General features: G+C 58.1%; 2 protein-coding genes across 8 annotated transcripts; one reads left to right on the top strand and one right to left on the bottom strand.

Annotated features, from left to right (window-relative positions):
- Positions 1-3,725: 3,725 nt before the first annotated feature.
- On the bottom strand, positions 3,726-8,708 carry TMEM59L (transmembrane protein 59 like). 3 transcript variants are annotated; one of them, XM_036311763.1, is made up of 8 exons: positions 8,441-8,708; positions 7,322-7,472; positions 7,137-7,240; positions 5,842-5,994; positions 5,194-5,296; positions 4,670-4,787; positions 4,457-4,574; positions 3,726-4,201 (listed from the first exon to the last, which is right to left on the bottom strand). In XM_036311763.1, exons 1-8 carry the CDS (start codon positions 8,609-8,611, stop codon positions 4,073-4,075), a joined length of 1,047 nt encoding a protein of 348 aa, XP_036167656.1. In that variant the 5' UTR covers positions 8,612-8,708; the 3' UTR covers positions 3,726-4,072. The 3 variants fall into 3 exon arrangements, with proteins under 3 accessions (XP_036167656.1, XP_036167655.1, XP_036167657.1); XM_036311762.1 differs by having other exon boundaries at positions 7,322-7,475; positions 8,441-8,707; XM_036311764.1 differs by lacking the exon at positions 5,842-5,994 and having other exon boundaries at positions 7,322-7,475; positions 8,441-8,707.
- A 5,778-nt stretch (positions 8,709-14,486) lies between these two features.
- Positions 14,487-24,613, top strand: CRLF1 (cytokine receptor like factor 1). Of its 5 annotated transcripts, none has more exons than XM_036311755.1 (9): positions 14,487-14,722; positions 19,226-19,507; positions 19,821-19,950; positions 20,101-20,270; positions 21,193-21,350; positions 21,441-21,609; positions 23,460-23,647; positions 23,741-23,788; positions 23,887-24,147. In XM_036311755.1, exons 1-9 carry the CDS (start codon positions 14,611-14,613, stop codon positions 23,911-23,913), a joined length of 1,284 nt encoding a protein of 427 aa, XP_036167648.1. In that variant the 5' UTR covers positions 14,487-14,610; the 3' UTR covers positions 23,914-24,147. The 5 variants fall into 5 exon arrangements, with proteins under 5 accessions (XP_036167648.1, XP_036167651.1, XP_036167649.1 ...); XM_036311758.1 differs by lacking the exon at positions 23,887-24,147 and adding an exon at positions 24,278-24,613 and having other exon boundaries at positions 14,488-14,722; positions 23,746-23,788; XM_036311756.1 differs by lacking the exon at positions 23,887-24,147 and adding an exon at positions 24,278-24,613 and having other exon boundaries at positions 14,488-14,722.
- Positions 24,614-24,648: the final 35 nt, after the last annotated feature.

The raw sequence follows: 24,648 nt of genomic DNA, 5'->3' as shown, positions 1-24,648 counted from the left end.
CCTCACCCCTGAAAGGAGCCCCAGATGGAAGCAAAGGCCCCCTCTCTCCTGTAACCCCAAAAGGGACCCAAAGCCCTTTGTGTGGCACTCGGGCCCCTCTCCCAGTGAAGCCCTCAGAAGGGCAGGTGATGTGAGCAGGGATTACTTTTCTTGGAACACACACACACCTCCAACACACACTCATGCACCTGGGACATACCTCCCTTCTCCCCAGATGCTATCTATCCTCAAAGCCCAAGTTAGCTGCCACCTCTTCCAGGCAGCCATCACTTATCACCTTCCTGGAAGGGACTCGTCCCCCTTTCCACACATCCACAGCACACATGGTTTCTACCCTCACCACTTAGCGTTATTAACTCCACATCTACGAGGCATTCACTCTTGGCCCAGCCTTGGCCTGGTCACCAGAGCTTTGAGATTTAATACACTAGAGCCCTGGCCTGTGTGGTTCAGTGATTAGAGCATCAGCCTGCACACCAAAGGGTCATGGGTTCAATTCCTGGTCAAGGGCACATACCTGGGTCGAGGTCCAATCCTCCATTGGGGTGCATATGGGAGGTAACCAATAGATGTCTCTCTTTCTCCTTTCCTCTCTCTAAAAATCAATAAACATATCCTCAGATGAGGTTTTAAATTTTTTTTTAAAGAATTGATACACTAGACACACAGCAGCAAACAAACAAAACACAATCTCGAGAGAGAGAAGGGAGAAAAAAGATTCAGAGATCAGTCACAACTTCTGAGTACCAAGAAGCTCAATGCAAACTGACATAAGCCACAAATCAAGAGGCAGTGTGGGCTTCAGGCACAGCTTGATCCAGGACTTCCAGCAATGTCATGAAGACAGTCTCTCTCCATCTGTCTGGAAGGCTCTGTCATTTGGTGACGTATGACCCTTGGTAGCTCCAGACACCCATATCCTCCCAGCTCAGCAACTCCAGTTAACAGGGCATGTCACTCTCCCAAGAAATCCCACCAATACTAGAGGAGGCTTGGGTCATGCTGCTCAACTTCCCCTGAGCCACATAGGTTTGGTCAAAGCAAACCAGAGTTCTATTAGAAGGGAAGAAGAAGGTGCTGGATATCAAGTAGATTCCTACCAAGTCCATGATAGCATTCTCAATAGAATGAATAGCTGCTGTAACAAAGGCCCAGAGGCTGGACCATTGATGTTACTGCAAGAAACAATGAGGACAGAGCCCATTTTGTTGGTCGACTAAAAGATGGGAGGGACACAGCAGGAGAGGTGCCTGCCAGTTGGCAAGTATTGAAAGCCCTTAAGAGAAAATTAGGTGATGTCTGAGAGCAAGAGGACGTCATGGGAGTCCGTAGGGAAGGGACATGGTCTGACCCCACATAGGGGATGGCCTTGACGGGGAGAGGCTGCTTCTGGGGTCTGAGATGGAAACAAGGAGAAACCCAAGCACACATACTGATCCCCTGCTCCATGCGCCATCGTTTATGAGACCCATGGAAGATGTCTTCATGGAGCTTATAAAATTATGTTGTACCAACGTTGAAGTAATTGCTATTTAATAATTATAATTGTTTAGTAATTACTATGTGAAGCACAGGGAGGTTGACAGGGAGCTAAGCATGGGTATAACAGGGAATGCTAGCCCAGTCTGGGACAGCTGGGATGTCTTCTGCTGAGGAGCATAGTTAGTTAAGAATTTGGGCAGAGCCAGGTATTCCTGGAAGAAGGAAATGCATGTGCAAAGGCCTTGGGGTTGGAAGGAACATAGTAGGCTGGAGCATAGTGAGTGAGAGGCAGGCAGTCTCTGTAGAAGTGGTTAATGTGTTTTTTTTTAATTTATTTATTGATTTGAGAGAGAAGAAGAAGGAGGAGGAGAAGGAGAAGAAAGAAGAGGAAGAAGGAGGTGGAGGAGGAAATGGAGGAGGAGGGAGGGAGGAAGACATTCATTTGTTATTCCACTTATTTATTCATTCATTGGCTTCTTCTTGTCTGTGCCGTGATGGGAGAGAGAACCTGCAACCTTGGCATATCGGGACAACACTCTAACTAACTGAGCTACCAGGCCAGGGCCAGAAATGGTTAATGTTAATGGAGCCAGATTGGGGCGGGGGTAGGGGGGGTCATGTTGGTACATGTTTGGGCTCCTCATGGCAGCAGTAAACCCAGAAAAGAGGTGATGTCTGGGTTTGGATTTGTATAATACTGACAGCTCCTCAGCTGCTGCATGGAGCTGGAAGGTGGCTGGAGGGGAAGCAGGGAGCTGAGAGAGGAGGTGGTAGCTTGGACCTCAGGTGGTTTCCATGGTGATAGAAAAGCATGTGGGCTGGAAGCCAAGGGGACAGGTCCTGCTGATGGGATAAGGTGGAGTGAGGATAGGTAAGAATCAGGGGCCACCAGGCGACTGAAGCCATTGGGATGAAGAGGACAGGGTGGAGATGTAGGAGAAAGGACCACTAGGGGCCCTCCCAGCTGGGCTAAGCAGTTCTGGTAGCCATTTCAATTGACAGTAGGGATGTTTGCACAGCACTGTGGATGAGTCGAATCCCACTGATTTGTATGCTTTAATACTGGTTAAAATTCTATGTGAGTTATATATTTTATCACCACAAAAAAAATAGAGGAAAAACCTTAAGTATATATCAACTCAAACTGAAGAAAATGAAAATACTGTTCTTCAGCCACCTAGCTTATACTGCAAGGGCTCTGTAACACCATGTGGCTGGGGGTGGTGCAGGCGGAACGTTTCTGTCATCACAGAAAGTTCTACTGGGCAGGGCTGGCCTGCTTCCACTTCTTATCTCTGTCCAGGTCTCATTTCCTGGCAACGTTCCCAGGGGCGGCCCTGAAACCACAAATCGGGCCCAGAACGACACCTGGGGGCCTAAATTGCCTCTATGTTGAATCCTGATGCTCATGGCATCAGGCAGGGTCCTAGCAGCAGCAGGAGACACTGAGAATGGAAGATCCAGGAGTGTTGTAACGAAGGGATTCTTTGCAAAGGTGTGGGCAAGGTTGGGTAACTGACACAAGAGGTCCAGCGTGTAGGACAAGCAGCCGAGGGGAGCTGTTACCACGCGCAGGCTGAAGGCTCACTTGATGGAGGTGGGTGAAGGGAGGGACATGTGGAAAGAAACACCAACTTCTCCTTCTTCCCATCTCCTGTTGGTCCGGTCACCCCCCGCCCCCTCCCACCACCATGGCTGACTCTAGCAGAAGGCAGAGAGCCCAAGGGAATCAACCTCTAGGGGCACACGAGCCACAGGGAGTTCCCAGGGCCTCCCCCATCTCAGAAAGGGCCTGATGGGCAGAGGTCACGGCCATGCTCAGGCCACTCTTCCAAGACAAACAGAAGCAAGCTTTGTTCAAGACACTGTTTTCTTTTTTTTAATATATTTTATTGATTTTTTACAGAGAGGAAGGGAGAGGGATAGAGAGTTAGAAACATCGATTCAGCTGCCTCCTGCACACTCCCTACTGGGGATGTGCCCGCAACCAAGGTACATGCCCTTGACCAGAATCGAACCTGGGACCTTTCAGTCCGCTCTATCCATTGAGCCAAACCAGTTAGGGCCAAGACATCGTTTATGGACATGGTTTATTCCTCCTGATCCCCATGCTGCATCTCCAGCCTTAGTCACCCACCCTCCCAGCAGGGAGCTGTCCACAGCTCCTCCTGAGAGGGTCTCCTCCCAGGGGCTGGATCTCCAGAGGTGAGGTGGGGGAAAGGGGGGAGCCCTAGCACAAGACGATTGGTTCCTCTGAGGCTTCAGAAATGCACCCTCTCCAGGGGCGAGAGGAGGAAAGAGGAAGGCGACACAGAACGTGGGTTCGATACTCATGAAGCTACACAATAGAAAACAAAAAGCAGCAGGCACCAGGGAAAGGAGGCCCAGGGAGGAACAAACGCCAGACCCCCACTCCCAAGTGGCAGCATGGCAACCCCAGGATCCAGAGGGGTGAGGGATGGGACCAGGGAGAGAGGATTTGGGGGTGCAGGAGCCCAAGGATGGTCCCACGCTGGCCTGGACCCCCTGGGCGCAGGGCAGTGAGGATGGAGCTTCCCCTGCCCCTGGCTGTACGTGGTTCAAGGGTGGCCTACAGCTTGGTCGGGTCCAGCTTCAGCTTGTAGGGTGGGGGGCTGTCCCCATAGGCGTGCGACGGGGGAGGATACAGAGGCCAGTCTGGCTCTACCATGTAGCCCTTGTGTTGTTCCAGGGTCAGGGGCTGTAAGGGAAGAGGAGGGAGGGCAGGCTAAGGAGCCCCACCCTGCAAGGCTCCTTCCCACCCCCGATCTCAGGTCACTCTGACTAAGGACGGGGGGCGTTCTTCCCTCCATTTAACAAGGGAGAGAAGAAGCTTGCCCCACATCACACAGCAAGTCAAAGGGTCCTGCCTCCATGGAGAGGGGTACCCCCATCCCGAACTATGGAGCACCTCTCCCCTGTCCCTCCTCCAGGCCCACCCACTGGCCCCGCCCACCTGGAACTTGAGGTGCTGGCCAGGAGCAGTCACCAGAGTGGAACAACTGAGCCACAGCATCACCAGCACAGAGAGGAAGAGGCAACAGGCCAGGACCCAGCGAGGAAGCCCCGAGCGCCTGCGCAACACGGCAGGTACACTCAGTGACCCTAGTGGGGCTTGGGAACCCTCCCCTCCTGCCCCAATCCCCCCCCCCAGGGCCCTGCCACCCACCGGGACATGCAGCTGAGGAAGTCATTGTCCTGCAGCTCATCAGGCTCCACCTTGACCTTGTTGCTGGTCCTGACTCGGATCTTGGCCTTCCTTACCTTGTCCAAGGGGCCTAAAGGGTCTGAGAGACAGGTTGCTCCTCAGTGGCGGCCAGGCCTTCCCTTAGAGGCCACAACAGCCACTGAGAGGAGAAAGGAGGTCAGGACCTGGAGGTCATGGAATCCTGGAACAGATCAGAACCCTGGGAGGTGGACCATGAAACCCTGGGAGAGGGACCATGAAACCCTGGGAGAGGGACCATGAAACCCTGGGAGAGGGACCATGAAACTCTGGGAGACGGACCATGAAACCCTAGGAAACAGACCAGGAAACCCTGGGAGATGGATTATGGGGCCCTGCTAAGCAGACCAAGGAACCCCAGGAGTTGAGACAGAAATCCCAGTCCTAGAGGGTTCATTTGCCAGGAGGACTCCTTGTGGCAGTGGAGCTACCCATGGAAGGAACACTGGCCTCGGCTCAGACCTTACCTACGTGTACCTCCAAGGCCTCAGGATGAGATCCTCTCCAGGTCACCTCCACTCGCTGCAGACGGGCCCCCTCACGCCCTAGGTTCTCTACCATGGGCTGGGTCTGGACCAAGAATAAGACAGCACAGAGAAGATCTTTCCAAAGGCACCACCTCAGTTCTGGGAAGCACCTTCCTGTGCCCCACATGTGCCCCACGCCCAGCTGGCACCTAGTCCCACTGGGTGTAGGAAGGACAGTCTTCTGTGGGGCTGTGATGTCAGGGATGTTGTACCCTGCTACTGTGAGCCCCTCAATCTGTCTTGAACCCAGCCTCCAGCTCCTGAAGAACATAATCCAGGCCAAGACAAGTGAATCACGGGGTTTGGCTGAGAGGTGGGGTCAATCAGTGTAAAACCCTGCTTAATTAAAATTCCAGAGAAGTTGTAATTTAGAGCCTTAAGTATCCATCCTGCTAGCAGGAGTAAACTGCTTGCCTGGGAATAAAGCCACCACAAAGGAAAGTAGAATCAAGTGGTAAAGTGAGACACTGAACTCCTGGATCCAGCTGTGCCTGAAGCATCAGCTGTAGACTTTGTATCTCATGACCAAGAATGATTGTATCCCACCTTCTTACCCTGACCGGGTGTGGCCCCTGCCAGGCTCCTCACCTGGAACACCACCACCTTCCCATTGTCAGTCTGCAGGTAGTATGTCCAGGTGGAGGAGACGAAGCCCTGGGCTGAGTTGACAAGGTCATTGCAGAGGGTGGAAAACAAGTCCAGGAGCGAAAGAGCCCTGCTCGGAGCTTCCAGGACCTTTTTCTGCCGAGAAGGCACAGAATGTGACTAAGGCAGGGCACTGACCAACGGGAAGGGAGCTGGGTGAGTCCACTGTGATTGGAATTCACTAAATGGTTTGGGGCAACAGTGCTTCATAGGGGAAACACAGATCTCTGCTGCATTTCATGGGCTGAGTGCCCTGGGGGAAATAGATTGCTCTCTCTGAGCCCGAGAATGGGAATGATTCTCTTCCCTCAGGTGGTCGCTACAAGATTTTAACTAGACAAAGGCACAGCACTAGTGCCTAATATATAATAGCCGCTATTATTAAAAACTTTGCCACCATCATTATTCTTCTCTTGGTGGCATCAGGAGAATAGGAAGGAATGATAGTGCTCTGTCTTTTATGAATAGTGAAAGGCCGGAGGGGGTGGAGGAAAATGGGGGAAGAAGGGCTTTCTGTGAAATCCCAGCCCATGGGTCTCTGGCTATAATGAGTTGTTTGCTGTGCCTCGGTTTCCTCTGATGCTGCAGTGCCTAATTTCATTCATGACTATGAGGGAGCAGTTATTAATAAGTGAGCAGTTATTATTTCTCCCCAGGGTGGTGAGGAAGGGAGGGCACTGTGTGTGTGTGCTTGCAAGGCTGCTTCTCCCTGAACCTCAGTTCTGAGCGCCGCCCCCCCCCCCCCAGATGACAGTGGCCACCTGTTCACCACGAGAAAAGTGCTTAGATCAACACCTGGCATGCAGTGGGTGCTCGATAAAGTGAGCTCTGGTGGCACGGAAGACGACCTAGTTGAGGGAGTAATTATTAGCCCTGGTGGCACTGGCTTTAGATGCCACCTCTGCACAGCTCGGTGTGACCTTGGACTCCTTGGGCATGACATTGTCCCTGGTACCTCCAGGCAGCAGGAAGAATTTGGGACAGGCTGAGGTCAGACCTGGACCAAGAGAAGTGCTTGATAAATGGTGGCTATTTTCTATTATTTACTTCTTGCAATGGGGGGGTGGTGGTGAGGGGGGACAGAGATGACAGCTGAGACTTGAGACATGATATGCTTGATCGAGGATACCCAGTAGGCCCAGAATGGATCAGAGAGCCTGGGAGGCTCTGGTCATGAGTGTGGATTTTGGTAGAAAGAAGGAGTATAAGTACAGGGTGGCAGGTGGGAGGGTGCCCACCTTCTGCATGGTCTCCGGCTCAGGCTCCAGCTCAGGGTTCTGGCTCCAGCAGCCCTCGATACAGGCCTGCTGCTCCGTCTCCTTCACGTAGGCCTCCACACAGGCTGCAGGAGCAGGAGGGGGTGACTGGGAGCAATCTTCCCAGGCCATCTCTCCCCACCCTGGCCCACCCAGCCAGCCCTCACCTGCTTCACACTCAGCTTGAGTGGCATTGGGTTTGGAGCTCCTGGCCACAAACCGGCAGATGGAGAAGAGGCGGCAGCCTCGCTCACAAGCACTGATGGAGACGGCCCTGTCGTATTCATTCTGGGACTTGGAGGGGTTCTCCTGGTCCAGCTTCTGGGAAGGGGAACACAGGGCTCAGGCCAGACGGAGAAACAGGAGGAGGTGGGCACTGGAAGCACTCAGAGGAGGAGGTGTAAGATTTGGTTCTCCTTCCTCAAATCTAGGGAGATTAGGATGAGGCTGAAAATACTAGTGGGGGCTCTTAGCTCTGAGGAGCACAAAAAGGAAACGGGGCTTCAGGAGGAAGATGGACAATGGAGGACACTGGTTTCGGGGAAAGGTTAGAAAACTAGGGAACGTGGAGGGAAATGGGCCCCTAAAGGCTCCAGGGAGGAGAGGGGAGATTGAGGAGGATTCTCCATCCCGAGAAAGGGGAGCGGGTGCTCAGAAAAGGCTCTGTCACCCTCCAGACCTGGGAAAATCGGGATCCAGCTTTGCGGGGGGAGGGGAGGGGAGGAGGAGAGAGGTACAAGTGGGGGCTGGCGGCTCTGTGCGGTGGCTCTGAGCGGGTGAGGGAGGAGCATATGAAAGCTGCCTGGGTGGGCGAGGAGGAGGAGCCTGTCTGGCCTGAGGGAGGTGCAGGTTGGGCGCCCCAGGTCCTTGCGCAGCAGTGTAACCAGAGCCCGTCAGGTGGCATTAGGATCCTCCTCAGTCCTCGCCCTCCCCCTCCCCCGCTTGAAGGGACTCCCCCATCCCCACCCGCAACCCCGCATTCATCTGAGAGATCGGATCTCAATACTCTCCCCCATCCAAGGACACCCCCCTCCCCAGCCCATCCCCCAAGGCAGGAACATCCCCATCCCTTCGTGGGGGACCGGGTGCCTGCGCTTGCTCCCATTCAGGAGACCCAGCCCTTCCCCCACCAGAGGGGCCTAACCCCGCGGGAGAGACAACCCCCATTTCTGACCGCTTAACCCTCCTAGGAACCCATCCCGTGCTCCCAACCGAGAGACCCGCATCCCCAACCGCTCCTGCATCAGGAGATCGCGGGTCCTCCGGGGGCGCCGCATGCGCGTCACCTGCGAGGGCTGCAGACGAGGGTAGCGAGCGCGGCACCGCTGCTGGCAGCTCTGCGTGTCCCCGAGCTGCGGGGCGAAGGGGTCGCGGGCGTGCGGGGCGAGCGGCGCGGGCGTGGCGAGCGGAAGCTGCAGCAACAGCAGCAGGAGTGGCAGCTGCGCCACCGGAGCCATGGTCGCGCCAGGCTCTAGGGGTGCAGGATGCCGACTCCCGCAGGCGCGGAGGTTGCGGCGGCTGCGGGGTCCCAGTCGCTGACGTCACCCGAGTGAGGCAGCCTGGGAAGGGGGGGGGGCGGAGGATGCGGAGAACGGGCGGGGCCAAGGAGCTGCTGCAACTCCGGGATGCGGGCAGGTGGATCGCGGCCCCTGTCATCTGGTCTCTCGCGTATCCACTGGAGAGAGGATCTCAGCCTGAGCTAGGGACCCAAAGGAAACAGACAGGGTGATGAGATACAGGAGTCTATTTGCCAGGATATCAGGGAGGGCCTCCCGGAAGAGGCTGCGTTTGAGCTGGCCAAAACAGGCAATCGAGGCAGGAGGAACTGCGAGGAACCTGACGTAGGGAGGGGCTTGTTAGGATAAGAGGGAGGTGGGGCTAAAGCCTGACCCTAGAGAATGGAGATGAAGCGTCGGGAGCGTTGCAAGCTGGTCAGCCAAGGCTTTGGGAAGGTCCCCGGCATTATCTCCTTTGATACCCAAGTCAGGGGGGCGGTAACTTGGGAGCAGTGTGCCTCCTTTGGAAAGCCCTCTCAGCCCGTCCTCATCTTCTTCTGGCCCAGCCCTAACCCACAGATCGGGGGATCGGGCCCCTGCTCCCCCGGACTGAGGGCCTCTCGGCCCGAACTGAGTGGGGTGGGCAGAGAGGTGCTGATAGGGAAGTGGGGAGTGCTGTTAAAATTCCTAATGGTCTTGGGAAAACTTGGGACAAACGGACACTTCTGGTTTCCATAAAAGCCGTACTCCCCAGGTGAGGAATGGTAGCCCCGTGAACCTAGCGTTAGGTCACCCTAGCTTCCTCTCTGCCAGGCATGGGAGTGGGGGTACCCCTCTAACTCGGGGTCTCCTGTAAAGGTGACCCCTGCTCCCCAGTGTGTCCCTCACAGGTGCCTGCCAAGGCCTGGAGGCCTCCCGCGCCTCTTCTACGCTCCGCCCCCGCAGACGGGGCGACAGCCCCGCGGGGTTGATGGGTCAAAGGGCGCCTCAGGTTCCGGCCCAGGAGGAAGGAACAGAGGTTGCGGGGGGAAGGGGGGGTGCTGGAATGGCGCACGCTTTCTCCCCGGCCGGCCGCCCGGCTTTCATGTCCGCGGCCTCGGCCGGCCCCCACGTGGCTTAATCAGGCGCGGCTGTGCTTGGTGAACCCCGAACATCTGGATCCTGGCGCGCCCCTCCCCCGCTCCCGGCTAGGCCGCGGCGACCCTGCGGCGAGGGCCTGCGGCTGCGGTTTGCGAGGGTGGGGAAGCCCGCGTCCAACCTACCGCGCGCCAGCCCCGCGCCTCGGGCAACGTCCCACTTGCCTGGTGGGAAACCCAGGCCCCAGGCCCCTGCGGCGGAGTTAGGATGCAAGCCCACACATGTCAGCTCCAGAGCCCCGAGCGCTCACGCCCTCCGCAATTACCGTCCTGCATTTATCGCAAACAAAACCTTTCCCAGGCAGTTTCCTGCAATAAATCTGTAAGGAAGTACCAGCAGCATTTCCCAGCTTGCAGATGAGGAAACTGAGGCTCAGGTTGGCCAAGGGTGTCGGTCCAAGTTAGAGAAGCAAAAGACGGCAAGATTGGGGACGCGCGTCGGGGATACTAGGCGTCGCTCTTAGAGCGGAAAAAGAAGTAAGTACGGCCGAGTCCTGCGGAGGGGGAAACTGAGGCAGGAGGGGTTGGACCGCTGGCCTTGGTCTCCCGAGAGGAGTGGAAAGGTTAGATAGCCGCCGCCCCTCTTTTCTGCTCCGCGAGGCTGCTGGGGGCCGAAGCGGAAGGAGGAATTGACCCCGGCCCCCCAGGTGAGCCCACTCGCCCCTCCTGTAGTTCCCGAGGGAGCAGGTCCAGGTGAGGGGCGGGAGGGCCGGCGGGCGGCCAGGGTCGGATTTCAGGAAATCCGCCGACATTCCTTCGGGGCTTAAGAGGGAAAGTTGACTCGGCGCCGCCCCTCGCCCCCCCCCCCCACTTCCTACCCCCTGGGGCGGCCCGGTGGGGGCTGCAGGCGGGAGGGGGGGCGGCGCGCTGCGACCGGCCTGGGTGTGAATCAGCAGAGCCCGACGTCCGGGAAGCAGCAGCTGCGGTCAGAGCGGGCATCGGACAAGCGCCCTTTGTCCCTTGCCGCCCTCACCACGACCCCGCTGACCCCCACCCCCAAGTTGGGTACAGGCGGGGAGAAGGCATGGCCTCTTGGCGCCAGCGATTGCTGACAGTGGGGAGGCAGGGGAAAGGGGCACAATGTCACCCAACTGTCAGCCTCCTGGACCCCAGACGTCCAAAGTTCTCCAGAGAGCAAGACGGGCAGGGAGCTCACGCTCAGTGCACTGGCCCTGACCTGGACTCCCACCTCCAGTGCCTGTAACCCAGGCATCCCAGTTCCCCAGCCTCAGCCTCCTGGGTGGAAATGATAAAGCACCTCGGTCTTATGCACACAGGTCCTGAACCTTATTCTGCTGCTCCCCCCGACCCCCACCCCCACCCCAAGTCCAAGTCCAGAACCTCACTGTAGCCACTTCCTGGGAACACTGGCCTGAACCAAAAGGCAGCTAATCTAAGCAGGGGATGGGGGTGGGGATGGTGTCTCAAGGGAGAGACAGCTCTGTGCCCTCCTCATTCCTACTGGCTCTGGGTCTCTATGGGACCCTAAAGGTGCTGTAACCATGGCCTCCCCCCAGTGGCGCCTCAGAGCCCTGGCATGATGCAGGGAGCTGGGGCTGGAGGGTCTCCCCCAACCTAATCCTTAGGTGCAGAGACTGAAAGACTAGGGAGGAGCCCCTCCCCTAGCCCATGTGGGGCCCTCCCTTCATCTGCCCCCTCAGTACATTCCCAGCCACCTTCAAGGACTTGGGTCAATATTTGCTAGAAGTTCCATCAATGCTGGTTCCTCTCCCTGAACAAAGAGGTGCTGCAACTGGGGAAGAAGGGGTTAAGTCACAGGGACACCAAGGTTAAGGAAGGGTGCGCCCAGAGGTCAAATCTTTCCTTAAAGTCAAAGGTATGAGGTCAAGGTCACCCAGAGGGCAGAGGGCACACTTCAGGACAGGGTTGGACAGGATTGGGAAATCCAAAGAATCCATACCCTTCTATCGGTAAGGACCAGAGAGGGGTGGCTACTGGCTTGGGTCACACAGCACTTCAGGGGCATAGGCCTGGCTAGGACCCTAGGCAACATGATACACTGGGACTGAGTTTTCTTGCTGCTTGGAGGGACTGAGAATTCTTTATCTTTTTATTTTGCAAATGTTCACTGAGCTCTTCTCCTGTCCTGGACCCAACATGAGGGTCCTAATGGCTCTCAAGCTGCTCACAGTCTAAAGGAAATAAGTCACCAGAGAAAGCTGATGTTTGAAAAGCTGTGCTACAAAGACTATTTAAAAAGGGGAAAGGGATAGACAGTGCTTGGGAAGGGTGGGAGGTCTTTCTGAGAAGACAGCGCTTGACCTGTGACCTGGTGGAAGAGAAAGCACTAACTGGGGGAAGATTTGGGGGAATTGCACTCCTGCAGAGGGAACAGCAAACGTACAAATACCCTGCCTGATGTGTTTGGGGAAATGGGGCTGCAGTGGCTGGAGCGTAGTGAGGGAGAGGAAGGGGAAAAGGAAGGTGGAGAAGAGGAAGGGAGGGGAGGGAAGGAATGTAGCAGGGCAGAGGAGACCTGCTTCACTTCTTTTAGAAGTTCCCTCCCTCTGCCTGCAATGCAGATTGGGACAGAAGATTATGGGGAAGGTATGGGGTCAAGGTCACCCCAGAGGAAGCCAGCGACACCCCAGAGGGAGGTGGTGGGGCGCAGGCCCAAATGTGGTGGGAAGAAGGGGGTCAGAATCTCAGGATGGGGATGTATTTTGGAATCAGAGCCAACAGGATTTGTTGATGGATGGGACGTGGGGGATGCACAAAGGAGAGAGTTGTCACGCACGCCTCCAGGTCTCTGGCCTGAGCACCTGGGTGGATGGGGGAGCTTTTTCCTAAGACCCAGGGATGACTTGGGGAGGAGTAGAGATTGGGGGGAAATATCAAGATTTTCCTCCAGAAGCCTGAAGTGTTCCAAAGAGGGAGTCAAACTTTGAAGGGGGGGAGTAGGGGTGGCACATATCCTGAACACAATTCCATACAAGAACTGCCACCTCCACTTCACCCTCTGGACCACCCAGTGGCAGGTGGGATTACAGCCCCATTTTTCAGAGGAGACAAACTGAGGCCTGGGGACCACCTCTGCTCTAAAATCACATGTCCTCAGTGCTCAGTGCTATGCTAAGCACTTAGATTGTGGGGCCCTTGCGGCACTGCATCTTTCCACACAAACCCTTAGACAGCCTAGGAGTCACCCACTGTGCCATGAGGGAAACTGAGGCAGAGGCCTGGGTGGTTCCAGTAAAAGACCAAACTCATCTAAAGTCCAGATTGGGGGGCAGTTGCGTAGAGCCCCCAGGACTCCAACCCCAATTCTATTATCTGACAGTCTAGGTTCTAAATTGGAGACCCAAGTAGCAGGGGTGGAGGACAGCCTTGAGCAAACAAGGTGGAGGTTCCTGAGCCCCTTTCAGACACTTTTACCCCATTAACTGGTTAGTGACATGCGTGAAGGTCCAGGCCTCAGGGAACCCCGTGAAAGGAGAGTTAGAGACCCCCCCCCCCGCCCCCCTCAGGACAAGCGGCCGGGGGCGGGGCTTCGACCCAAATCGCGGCCCGGCAGGAACTCTCATTTCTGGCCTTGAGTTCAGGGACCCTTTTATCCTGGGCGTACTGATCCGCCAGGGACGGAGAGGAGGGGGATGAGGCGTCCGGGCTGGAAGGGGGTCCCGAAACCCAAGCAATAGCCAAAAATAATAACACAGAGGATTCCTGCGCAAAAATAGTAAGACAGACTCGCATCGCTCCCGGCAGCCTGCGTTACCTGGAGTCAGCGGGCGGCGGCCGCCGGAGCGATTACTCACTGCGTGGCGCACCCCACCCGCGGGGCCGCTGAGCGGATTTTTCCGTGGGGGGTGTCAGTGAGCATGGGGGGCCTCCTTACCGCTCTCCTCCTGGGCATCGTTTCTGCCAGCGGGCAGGACCCGCACAGGGCCGCGTCCCCGCGCCCACAGGGGCCCCTTTCCCCTGTCTGCCCACGCAGGAGCTCCCTCCTGAGGCCCCCAAACCCCGAGGAACCTCTGCCCCATCCCGCTCGAGGGGGGACTACAGAGCCAGAATGAGTGCCAGGGACTCCGTGCTTCCTTTTTCTGCGTTTTCTCTCCAGCAAAGCCTGGGCCGGAGGTTGCCCGTGAGGACGGAGGAGAGGCAGGATGCAGCGAGAGGGGGGGCCGCTGGGACCAGACTGATAGAACCCGCACGCCGCCAGTGGCGTGGGGGCGACTAGGGAGCGACTTTCAGGCCCCTGGGGAGGGAGGGGGGCTGAAGGTGGAAGCAGGCGGAGCTCAGGGACCACTCAGTGGGGTGACGGGACCAAAGCTGTGGTGCAGGCTGAAACAGACGATTGCAAGGGCAGGAGCGGCCAGGGCTGAGGGCCACAGGGGACACTGAAGGGGCAAGGGGCCGAGAGCAGGGTGCAGAGAAGTGTGCGGGAATATGGAAACGGAGTGGGGGCGCCAGGTCCCACACTGGGGGTGGGGTGGGGAACCTAGAGCTGGCTGGGTTCGAATGGAAGGTCCCAGGCCGGTTGGGGTTGGGTGGGAGGGGGTTCTGGGCCGCGGGACAGAGAGCGCGCGGTGTGCGGCAGGGCGGAGGCCGGACGGGTGGGGCGCGCGGTGCCCGCGGGCAGGCGGGCGGCGGAGAAGCCGGTGCGGGGCCGCCACTCCCCCCCCCCCCGGGCCGGGGGCGGGGCCGGGCGGGGCCAGCGGCGCATTAGCGCCTTGTCAATTCGGCTGCTCAGACTTGCTCTGGCCTCCGCGCCCGCGCCCAGAGACGTGCGGGCTGCCCAGTCCTCGCCCTCCCGCGCCCCGCGCCGCCTCTGCCCGCCGCGCGCCCCCCGGCAGCGCCGGCCCCATGCCCGCCGGCCGCCTGGGCCCCGCCGCCCAATCCGCGCGGCGGCCGCCGCCGCTGCTGCCCCTACTGCTGCTCTGCGTCCTCGGGGCTCCGCGAGACGGATCAGGAGCCCGTGAGTATCCAGCGGCCGGCTCCCCCATTACCCCCTGGGTGGAGAGTGTGCGCCCTGGGGGCAGCCGCAGGGGGGCGGAAGGGAAGGGAGCGCAGGCGCCACCTGGACGGCCCGGGAACAAAGGAAGGCGCCCCCGGCACGGCCCTCGGGGCGCCCTCACCTGCGGGGCGCACAGCGCAGCAGTCCACTGGCCCGAGGGTCCAGGGTTTCGCGCCCGAGGCCTTACCTGGGCCGCCGGAACCGAGGACGTACGGCCCGGCCCCAGACGCCCGGCCCGGCCCCCCGGAGTTTGGGGGGCCCGCGTACTGGGACCCTCTGCATGCTGGGACTCGGCGGGCGCACGCAACAGCGTCCGCAGACTCTGAGCCGCGGACCGCGGGGCACGGATCCTGGGCGGGGGCGCACGCGGAAAATGCGCTGGGTGCCGGCCCCGAGCACCCCCCCTCCCGCCCCCGGTGGAGGGATGAGCCCCGCGAGGAAGGCGGGGCGGGAGGGGGCGGCTCTGGCCGCCTGGCGCGCGGCCCGGGGTCCCCGGGGACGCGCCTCTCCGCGGGCCGGCGCCGCCGCCCTCCCCCAGCGGGACATTGCTCGCGGGGGTCCACGGAGTTTCACCCACCGAGTCCACTCGGAGCCGTTCCCGGCTTGGCTGCGCCCGGCTGGTAGCCTCCAGCGAGAGAAATCTTTGTGAGCCAGTGGGGTGAGAGGGAGAGGAATCGGAGCCAATGAGTCCGGGCACCGCGGCCCAGCCTTGGTTGGGCCCCCCTCTCCCTCCCCGCAAACCCACAGCCTGGCAGGCCAAGACCCCCGCCCCCGACGGGAGCTCTTGGCCTGCCGCACTCTCTCCTCCACAACATGCATACCCCTCCAGGACACAGTCTCTATATCCAGACCCATTCTAGGACACACCCAGAGACACACAAAGACACACTGGCTTGTGGCCCATCACCCTCGCCCTCAGTCGCACACACTGCATCCCAGATGCACATTCGCACACCATCGGGCGCACACACATTCCATCCCTGGCACACACACTTTCATGGTCACACACTTACTCCTGAAGGGATATAACACAGGAACACATACACAGGCGCAGCTGCCCTGGACACTCATAGTCACTCCACACACCCATGCAGACACATAGGTTGCCCCAGGTGGACACACACTGCTGCCCAGGTCGCCCCACACTGCAAAGAGCTATCTGCAGGCTCACTGTGGTGCTCCTCCAGAGAGGGCAGGGTCTGGGCACCCTCTAGGGGAATTTGCTGAAAACCCGGCAGTCCAGATTGCCTGGGCAGGTGAGGGGCTGCCCCAGGCCCTCCCCAGGTGCCCGAGGCCCTGAGTGCCCGTGTTTGTGGCAGGCTTTGTTTCCCAGCCTGTAGAGCAGCAGGGAAAGTGGGGGTGGGGGTGGGGGGTGGGGGGAGGCGGGGGCGTGTTGTGCGTGAGTTTTTTTCTTTAAGGGGAAGAAATTAAATAAAAGATTCTCACACCTTGGCAATATGTTTCTACTTACGGTGTGTCTCAGCACCTGACCAGACCAGCAGGAGGGTGGGTTGTAAAGTGTCAGCAGGTACCAGTGGGATGGGAGATGGGGACCCCTGTAGGGACCCCAGGATGGAGGCCACCCTCCTCTATTGCTTGCAGAGAATCTCACACTTTTCCCTTTTAAAACACATGGTGTTTCTTTTTAATAACAGCAGTGGCTCCAGATTGGGAAGTGGGGAAGGAAAAAACTTTTAAAGGCCTCAGCTCTGCAGGAATGGCATGGAGACAGGGATGTAGGGTGGGAAGGCTGTCCAAAAGACTAGCCCAGGGATCTGCTTTGGGGAGCCTTCTAGGAGGCCCCCACATCAGGCCAGGGGCCCCCCCAACCTCAGTGGGCTATTCCTCCCGGAATGTGTACATCCCGGTCCTGAGAGCCGTGGCCCATTATGTGGGGAGTGCGGAGCCAGCCTGGACCCCAGAGTTGGGAGGGGCCTTAATCCTAATAGTTCCTAGGCGCTTTGGACCTCTTGATCTCATCTCATGAATCTCCCCAGCGGGTAGAATATATTTTCCGCCCATTTTATGGAAGAGGAAACTGAGAACTGGAGAGGGAAAAACAATTGCCCAGGGGCTCCAGCTGGAATTGGCACCCACCTCCCAGGAGGAGAAGGCCTCCCTCTGACCTTTCCTACTGGAGCTGGGGTGGGGGGGGTTGGCCTGTCCAGGCCCGCCTGGCCTTGCCCTCTCGCCCCGTCCCCCGCCCAGCCCTTGGAGGGCAGCTGCAGCTGCTGGCAGGCGGGCAACACTAGTTCAGGCCAGGCGGGTGTGGCAGAGGGGCAATGCCCCCTGGCCAGGACCCCCCAGAAAGCCCTTTCCTGACCAGGCTGTGACTATGGGGGGCGGGTGCAGGAGGGATGTGACCCATCCCCCTGAGGACTGGGAGTGGGTCTGGGTCTGGGCAGGCCTGGCCTGCCCCTGCCTCCCACCCTGCTGGGGGTGGGGGCAGGCAGGAAGTGGTGGGTGGGCCGGGGCAGAGATGCTGGCACGCCCGAGTTCATGCCGGAGGAATTCCGAATTAGCTAGCGGCTGGCTGCCTGGGACCTCCGGGGCGGGCGGCCCCCTGCCCTCCCCCCCCAACCCCGCCTCCTCGGCTCTGGCCCGCTCAGCCGGCTCCTTCGCACGGATGCTGAGACCTCCGGAGAGCCCTGGGCCAAGCCTCAAACGCAACTGCGATTCTAGGCTCAAGCAAGACATGGCCCTCAAGCCAAGTTTGCCCCAGAAAATTGTTAGGGCTGGCCCCTGGAACCGTGTCCACTCCCATCTGGGGCGGTGAAGGCCAACACAAGGCAGCCGCTGGCTTTGGGGGGAGGGGGCATCCCAGGGGGCCAGGATCATCCTGTCCTTGGCTGCCATCTCAAGGAAGCTGGGCTGCTCTCCCCTCTGCCCCTCTGTCCCTCTGCTCCCCCTGCAGTCCCTTCTTGCAGTTGCCTGAGGATCTTTTAAAAATGTTAATCACTCCCCCGGTTCAGAACCCAGGAATACGCCCTGCCAGTCAGTTCCCTGCTGACCTCCCAGACCTCATTTCCTACTATTTTTGCCCCAGGACTTTTGTACTTGCTGCTCCCACTGCCTGGATACGCTCTCCTACATATTTGCATGGCTACTTCTTTCACTTTATTCAAGTCTCAGCTCAGATGCCGCCTCCCTAGACAGGCCTCCTGGGCCATTGAGCTGCACTAATGACTGGTGCTTTACTTCCTCCCTATTTATTCTCTTAGGTATTTATTTGTGTTTTCTATTTTTCCTGCTGCTCTCTTGGATTCAAGGCCCACAAGGGCAGGAGTCTTGGGTATCTTGGTCACCATGGTGCCCCCAGCTCCTGGCACACTGATCAATAAAGGAAGGACTGAACAAGTGAGTGAATGAGTCCTCACAGCTAACTGCTCTTGGTGGAGAGAGAGGCTCCTTCCCAGAGACTCCGAGATGTAAAGTGCCTGGACGGAATTTCCACAGTGAGCTGAGGGCATTCGAACCCAGGTCAGCCTGGCTTAAAGGTCCCACAGGGCTGTCCTAAGGACAGTATTTTCACTCCTTTCAAACAACTGCATGTTTTTGATACTTCTTCCCAGATAGACAGAGACTCAGGGAGGGGCTTCAGGGGCTTGGACTGTAAGTACCCACCCCCTTCTCTGGCTCTTGGTTTCCCTGTGGGTAAAACAATCTCCTCGTAGGTTCTGATTTTCATAAAAGGGAGCCCTGGGCTACCCCAATGGCCAGCAGGAGGGGAGGCATCCATCACTTCGCCCCTGAGGCCCAGTGCTCAGCCCCCAGCTCACAGAACCCAGTTTAGGAAGTCAATTCCCAGAATCTAATCATCATAATGGACCTGGGGACCAGGAACGTTCTTGTTCCCATTTTTCAGATTAGGAAAAATGAGTCAAAGGACAGATTGAGTTAAGGGACTGAGTCAAGTCCCTTTGAATGGTGGTTGGGGGTCTACAACTTGCCCAGCCACCTTCCATTCCAACACAGAGCAGGACTTTGGAGACAGAAAAATGTGAGTTTGAATAGTATGCCCTTCTCTCAATCAGTGACTTTAGGCAGGGGGCTTAATCTCTCAGAGCCTTGTTTGTTTGTTTTTTTAATTCTATAAAAGAGCAGGATTTTCATAGGGAATCTTCCCCCCCCCCTCCCCCACTGTGTGTGAGACCCTCAGGCCTAAAATAAAATTTTTTTAAAAAGCAAAGTGTAGGGTTTTCCAGAACTATATGCAGAGCAAGAATGACTTGAATGGGAGTGGACATTTCTGTCTGAGGTTTGTAACCACTCAGAACCTTGAGTAGGTCAGTGATGAAGTGGCTTGAATGAGTTATCACTGAACCTCAGTTTCCTTATCTGTAAAAGGGGAGTAATAATAGGAAAGAGCTCTTTGCGGGCTTGTCATGAGTCCTGGAGGTCCTAGCATGGTGGTCTCAGGGCAGCTCTATCCCAGGCCTGATAGGCCCTCTTCTCTGACCCCAGACACGGCTGTGATCAGTCCCCAGGACCCCACACTCCTCATCGGCTCCTCCCTGCAGGCCACGTGCTCAGTGCACGGGGACCCGCAGGGCCCTACTGCAGAGGGCCTCTACTGGACCCTAAATGGGCGCCGCCTGCCCCCCGAGCTCTCCCGCATGCTCAACGCCTCCACCCTGGCCCTCGCCTTGGCCAACCTCAACGGATCCAGGCAGCAGTCGGGGGACAACCTCGTGTGCCACGCTCAAGACGGCAGCATCCTAGCGGGCTCCTGCCTCTATGTTGGCCGTAAGTGGCCCCCAGGACGCTCAGGGGTAGCTTTTGGGAGCAGCATCTCCCCCTAAAGGGGCATGGATCATGGGCCCTCTGGCCCAGGGCTGGATGGTGGGCATGCACACTTGAGAGGTATGGGCTTTTGGGTGGGAATGAAAGCCTGGAGATCCTCCCCCCACAGTCCCTAAGAGAGCTCACACAAGGGGTCGTGTCAACATCCACCCTGTCTGCCCTCCTTCCTCTCTGAGGTGGGGCTGGCTGGCGACCAGCAGCTCCTCTGCCTATCCACAGCCAGTCCAGACCCTCAGCCCCCGCACCCTCTCCTCAGTGCCCCCAGAGAAACCCTTCAACATCAGTTGCTGGTCCAAGAACATGAAGGACCTGACATGCCGCTGGACACCGGGGGCCCATGGGGAGACCTTCCTCCACACGAACTACTCCCTGAAGTACAAGCTGAGGTTGGTAATGGCCCCTGGTGACATGTAACGCAGCCTGGCTGTGAGGCATTTGCCAAGCCTGGCTGCCCTCTGAGCTCAGTGTTCTGCCCTAGTGAGAACACTGAGCCCCTAAGGGACCCTCATGTGTCCTCACCCCCCCTGCCCCCACAGGTGGTATGGGCAGGACAACACATGTGAGGAGTACCACACGGTGGGACCCCACTCCTGCCACATCCCCAAGGACCTGGCCCTCTTTACCCCCTACGAGATCTGGGTGGAAGCCACCAACAGGCTGGGCTCGGCCCGCTCAGATGTGCTCACACTGGACATCCTGGATGTGGGTGAGGCACCTCCCGATCCCCCCCACCCCCACCCCCACAAGCCCAGTCATCTCTGGTCCAATCCTGCTGGTTGGGACAAGGAGTACCCTTCAGTCTCTAGCCCCCTGAATCAGCCAGCATAGTTCCACTCTGCTGAGAACACCTGGCCTGGCCCCCGCTCCTCCCCTAAGCCCAGGTGTGCCAGAGGGCCCTCACTCCCCAGCTGGGAGGGGCTGTCCAGGTCTGAGGCACCCCAGGAAGCCACAGTCTGGAGCTGGGGTGGAGGGGGGGGGCAGGCAGGAGGCAGGAAATGGATGATCTGCAGCAGAATTGGGCTTAATCTAATTAGGGTGTTTCTCAGCCCTGAGCAGGCCTGTGTCTTAACCCATTCGGCCCCTCACCAAGGCCTCAGGGAGAGAGCCGGCTCTCCCTGCTTCCCACAGGGTCCCAGAAGGATCCCAGATCCGTCCTGGCTCGGAGCCACCCCCACCCCAGCCTTCCCTCTTCGCTTCCTTCAGTCTTGAAGCTGCGGAGGGCATGTTCTCAGCTTCAGTTGTCCCTCTGCACCCAGCACACTGAGGACTTTGTCAGGTGGGAAGGTGCTGGAGGTGTGTGGTGATGGTCCCCTGGCCTCCTGGGAATCATCATAATAATATCATCGGCCAGGCAGTATCTGCTTTTACAGAATTCCCTGAAGATAGGATTATGTTTCTCCTGTCACAGATAATAATGGTGATAACAGCTAACATTAATTGAGTGCTTCTAGGCGCTGAGTGTTTCCTGAATATTGTCTAATGTAATCCACCAGCCTCGAGGGGGTGGGAGGGGGAGGAGAACGGAAGCAGGTGCCACCTAAGCCACATGCTCTGGGATTTGAACCCAGGCAGGGGCCAGGCAGGTCCCAGGGGCCCATGACTAAGCCCTGTTCCACCCCGCCTGCCAGTGACCACCGATCCCCCGCCCGATGTGCACGTGAGCCGAGTTGGGGGCCTGGAGGACCAGCTGAGCGTGCGCTGGGTTTCCCCGCCCGCCCTCAAGGACTTCCTCTTCCAAGCCAAGTACCAGATCCGCTACCGCGTGGAGGATAGTGTGGATTGGAAGGTGTCCACCCCGGCCCCGCCCCGCCCCGCCCTGGCCCCGCCCCCGCCCTGGCCCCCTGCCCTGGCCTCTGACTCTGCCCTTGCCGCCCAGGTGGTGGACGACGTGAGCAATCAGACCTCTTGCCGCCTGGCGGGCCTGAAGCCAGGCACCGTCTACTTCGTGCAAGTGCGTTGCAACCCCTTTGGCATCTACGGCTCCAAGAAGGCAGGGATCTGGAGTGAGTGGAGCCACCCTACGGCGGCCTCCACCCCCCGCAGTGGTGAGCACCCCGACATGGGTGGGTGGTTATGGGACCAGTGCTGAACCAGCCTGGGCTTGGGTTTCTGTTTTCTTGTTTTGTTTTTCCAGGAAAGTAGAGGTCTCAAACTGGTGACCCCAGAGCTGAATTTGGCCCCAGATCTATTTTCTTTCACCTGTTACTTGAAAAACAAAAAAACACACACGCACACACAAATACCCCCAAATTTTTGGATCTACTTGCAGACATTTAAAAACAGGATGTTTTAACAAAAATATCCTATATTCCCTAGAAAAACTGCCTAGAAAATGTAACAGGACATAGCCAGCATTGCTCCACAGCCCCTATTAGCAAAGGCTTGCTCCTTCATGCCAGGTCCTGTCTTTCAAGTTGCCTCATTGCCAACTGGCCTATTTCATCAATCTGTACCCCCTCCCCAGCTCCTAAGGGCAAGTAAGTGAGTTTGAGACCCTTGCTTCCAAGGCTGATGGGCTGCCAACACTCCCTCTGAAGGGCCTCAGCTTCCCCTTCTGACTCAGGTAGGGGGCTGGGAATGACCAGGGGCCTGGGTCTGGCTCCCCTTGCCATCTGGGGTTCCTCTGAGCCCATGGACCTCCTTTCTCTCCTTTGTGAAACGATATGAAATCTGTTACTTGAAATGTCTGGCTTCAGCTTACCCATCTGGAAAGTGGGGATGGTAATGACTCCTATCTCAGACTATTGTACAGACTACTGAGATATGATAACCCATGAAAAGTGCCCTCATAGTGAGCTACCAAAGGCCCCCTCCCCCTGCTCCCCACATGCTTTCACCCCAAGGTAGGCCTCCTTTTCTCAGATGAGGACACTTTGGCCTCAGTAGGTTTAGCCAGCCCCCAAGGTCATATAGGGATCTGAACTCATTTTGCTGGAAAAGCAGGCCCAGGCTCACTCCTGGGATGATGGGGAAACCAAGGCCCAGAGAGGGTCTCAGAACCAGGGAGGGGCAGAGCCTAGCTCCAGCCAGCTCCCCAGCCCCCAATGTGGGGCCCTCCAGGTTCTGGGATGGGCGGGAGCTAGCATGACTGGGAGGGGCTGAGCCTTGGCCCCTGCTCGTGCCCAGCACCTGCGATTCTTGCACGGGAGCCAGCAGGCGGCTGCGTCTGCAGAGGAGGCTGGGGAGGCTGGGGGAGGCCAGCAGGGGCCTGGGCTGTGCCAGGGCCTGTCAGCGGGTCCCCTGTGTTATTTATGACGTGAGGCCGATGTCCTTATCCGCCGGCCTGTTCAGGGTTGGCTGAGTCCAGCAGCTGGACCTGCAGGCGGGCCTCCCACCTGGCCCTCCCACCCGCTCCCGGTCCCATTGGCTCATACTCCCAGGGGCTGTCTCCTTAGGATTCTCTGTCACTCTCTTCCCCTCTGTCTTTTTTTTTTTTTTTTTTGTCCCTGTTCCCCCCCTTTCTCCACCCCTCCTCCTCCCTCTGAATCTCCTTGGCTGACCCCCATGGCTTTGGTCTTCCCTGCATCTCCTGTCTCTCCTGGTCCCCATCTCTCATCTCTGCCTCTGCATCTCTCTCCCTTTCTCTTCCCCCTGCTCTGTCTCATCCCTCCGGCCTTGGCCTCTCACCTTCTCCCCCAGCCCCTTCCACTCACACCTGGCTCAGGCCACAGGAATCGGGTTCCTGGAGGAGATGTGGAGGAGGAGCCCCTTCCTTCCCCTACCCCCCACCTCCTCAGGGGCGCAGCTGGGCTGGGCGGTGGGGAGGACGCGGTCTCGGGGAAGTGGGGGGAGGTGCCCGAGGGGAACGCGGTCCACCGCGCAGGGACCCTCCCTCCACTGTCCGCGCGCGCCCTCTGTCGGGCGCGCCCTAACGCTGCCGCTTCATCCCCAACAGAGCGTCCGGGCCCGGGCGGCGGGGCGTGCGAACCGCGGGGTGGAGAGCCGAGCTCGGGGCCCGTGAGGCGCGAGCTCAAGCAGTTCCTGGGCTGGCTCAAGAAGCACGCGTACTGCTCGAACCTCAGTTTCCGCCTCTACGACCAGTGGAGAGCCTGGATGCAGAAGTCGCACAAGACCCGAAACCAGGTAGGAAGGAGGGACCCGTGGGCAAGGGACGAGGGGTGGGGTGGGGTGGGGCGGTGGGTGCACAGCCCCCGACACCACCTCCTTCCTTACAAGCACAGGACGAGGGGATCCTGCCCTCGGGCAGACGCAGCTCGGCGAGAGGTAAGGGGGTCCAGGTGGGTGGGCTATAGGAAGATTTGGGCCTTCCGGGTGGCCAACAGGCTGTGAACACCCACTTTCATTCTTGTTTTATTTGCCAGCATTTACTTAGCATCAAATGTGCCTGACCCTGTGGCTTTTAATCTAGTAAGCACCCAACTCCTTGGAAATGTCCAAAGTGGAACGGCATCCTCAGGAATGAATGAACATACTGGTCCAAGTTAGCATGTTTGAGCACCTACTGCATGCTGGGCCTTTGCCAAGGGCTTTATCTGCATAACACCCCCCCTGGGATAGATAGATATTCTTACTTTTTAGATGGGGAACCAAGGCCCAGGGAGAGGCAGTACCCTGCCCAAAGTCACCCAGCTGAGGGCCAGGACCTGAATGGGAGGGGGGTTGGGGTGGGGGTAAAGGGGGCTCCTAAATTGCTATGAAGTGCTGACACCTGGTAGGATTCTCTTCTTAGTCTGGCTTCACCTCTGCCTGCAGGTCCTGCCAGATAAGCTCTAGGGGCTGGAGGCTGCCCTCCCTGCTTCGTGGAGACCCAGGACTGCAACCAGACTGGGCTACCTCTGTACCCTCACCTCATGGTGCTCGGGCACCCTTGGCAGGAACTGGAGTGGGCACTCTGAGCTTCAAGGATCACATCTCTGGCCTCCATGTGAGGCCACCCTTGGGTGCACCCAGTGGTGTGTGTGTATGTGAAGGTTGGCCAAGCTGCCCTGGACCCCTACCAGGGCTGAGGGTAAAGAGGAGTTATTAATTCCCTCACCAGAACCTTTCCAAAGAATCTTTTTAAATAAACGAGCTATTTTGGTTCCCTGATTGTGAAGGTGAGTTTGGGGCTACAGAGGCCTGGG

The sequence above is a fragment of the Myotis myotis genome, unplaced genomic scaffold (assembly GCF_014108235.1).
Source record: "Myotis myotis isolate mMyoMyo1 unplaced genomic scaffold, mMyoMyo1.p scaffold_m19_p_6, whole genome shotgun sequence".
NCBI classification, from domain to species: domain Eukaryota; kingdom Metazoa; phylum Chordata; class Mammalia; order Chiroptera; family Vespertilionidae; genus Myotis; species Myotis myotis.
The sequence above is the reverse complement of the archived record's forward strand: the minus strand, read 5'-3'. Positions and strand labels throughout refer to the sequence as shown.

Excerpts from the sequence above, each read along its gene's own strand:
- TMEM59L (XM_036311762.1), bottom strand. The coding sequence starts at position 8,611 with ATGGCTCCGGTGGCGCAGCTGCCACTCCTGCTGCTGTTGCTGCAGCTT. Across the intron at positions 7,241-7,321 it reads TCAAGCTGAGTGTGAAGCAG|CCTGTGTGGAGGCCTACGTG; the intron begins GTGAGGGCTGGC and ends CTGCTCCTGCAG. Across the intron at positions 5,995-7,136 it reads AGCCGGAGACCATGCAGAAG|AAAAAGGTCCTGGAAGCTCC; the intron begins GTGGGCACCCTC and ends CCTTCTCGGCAG.
- CRLF1 (XM_036311755.1), top strand. The coding sequence starts at position 14,611 with ATGCCCGCCGGCCGCCTGGGCCCCGCCGCCCAATCCGCGCGGCGGCCG. Across the intron at positions 14,723-19,225 it reads GCGAGACGGATCAGGAGCCC|ACACGGCTGTGATCAGTCCC; the intron begins GTGAGTATCCAG and ends CTCTGACCCCAG. Across the intron at positions 21,610-23,459 it reads GGCCTCCACCCCCCGCAGTG|AGCGTCCGGGCCCGGGCGGC; the intron begins GTGAGCACCCCG and ends CATCCCCAACAG.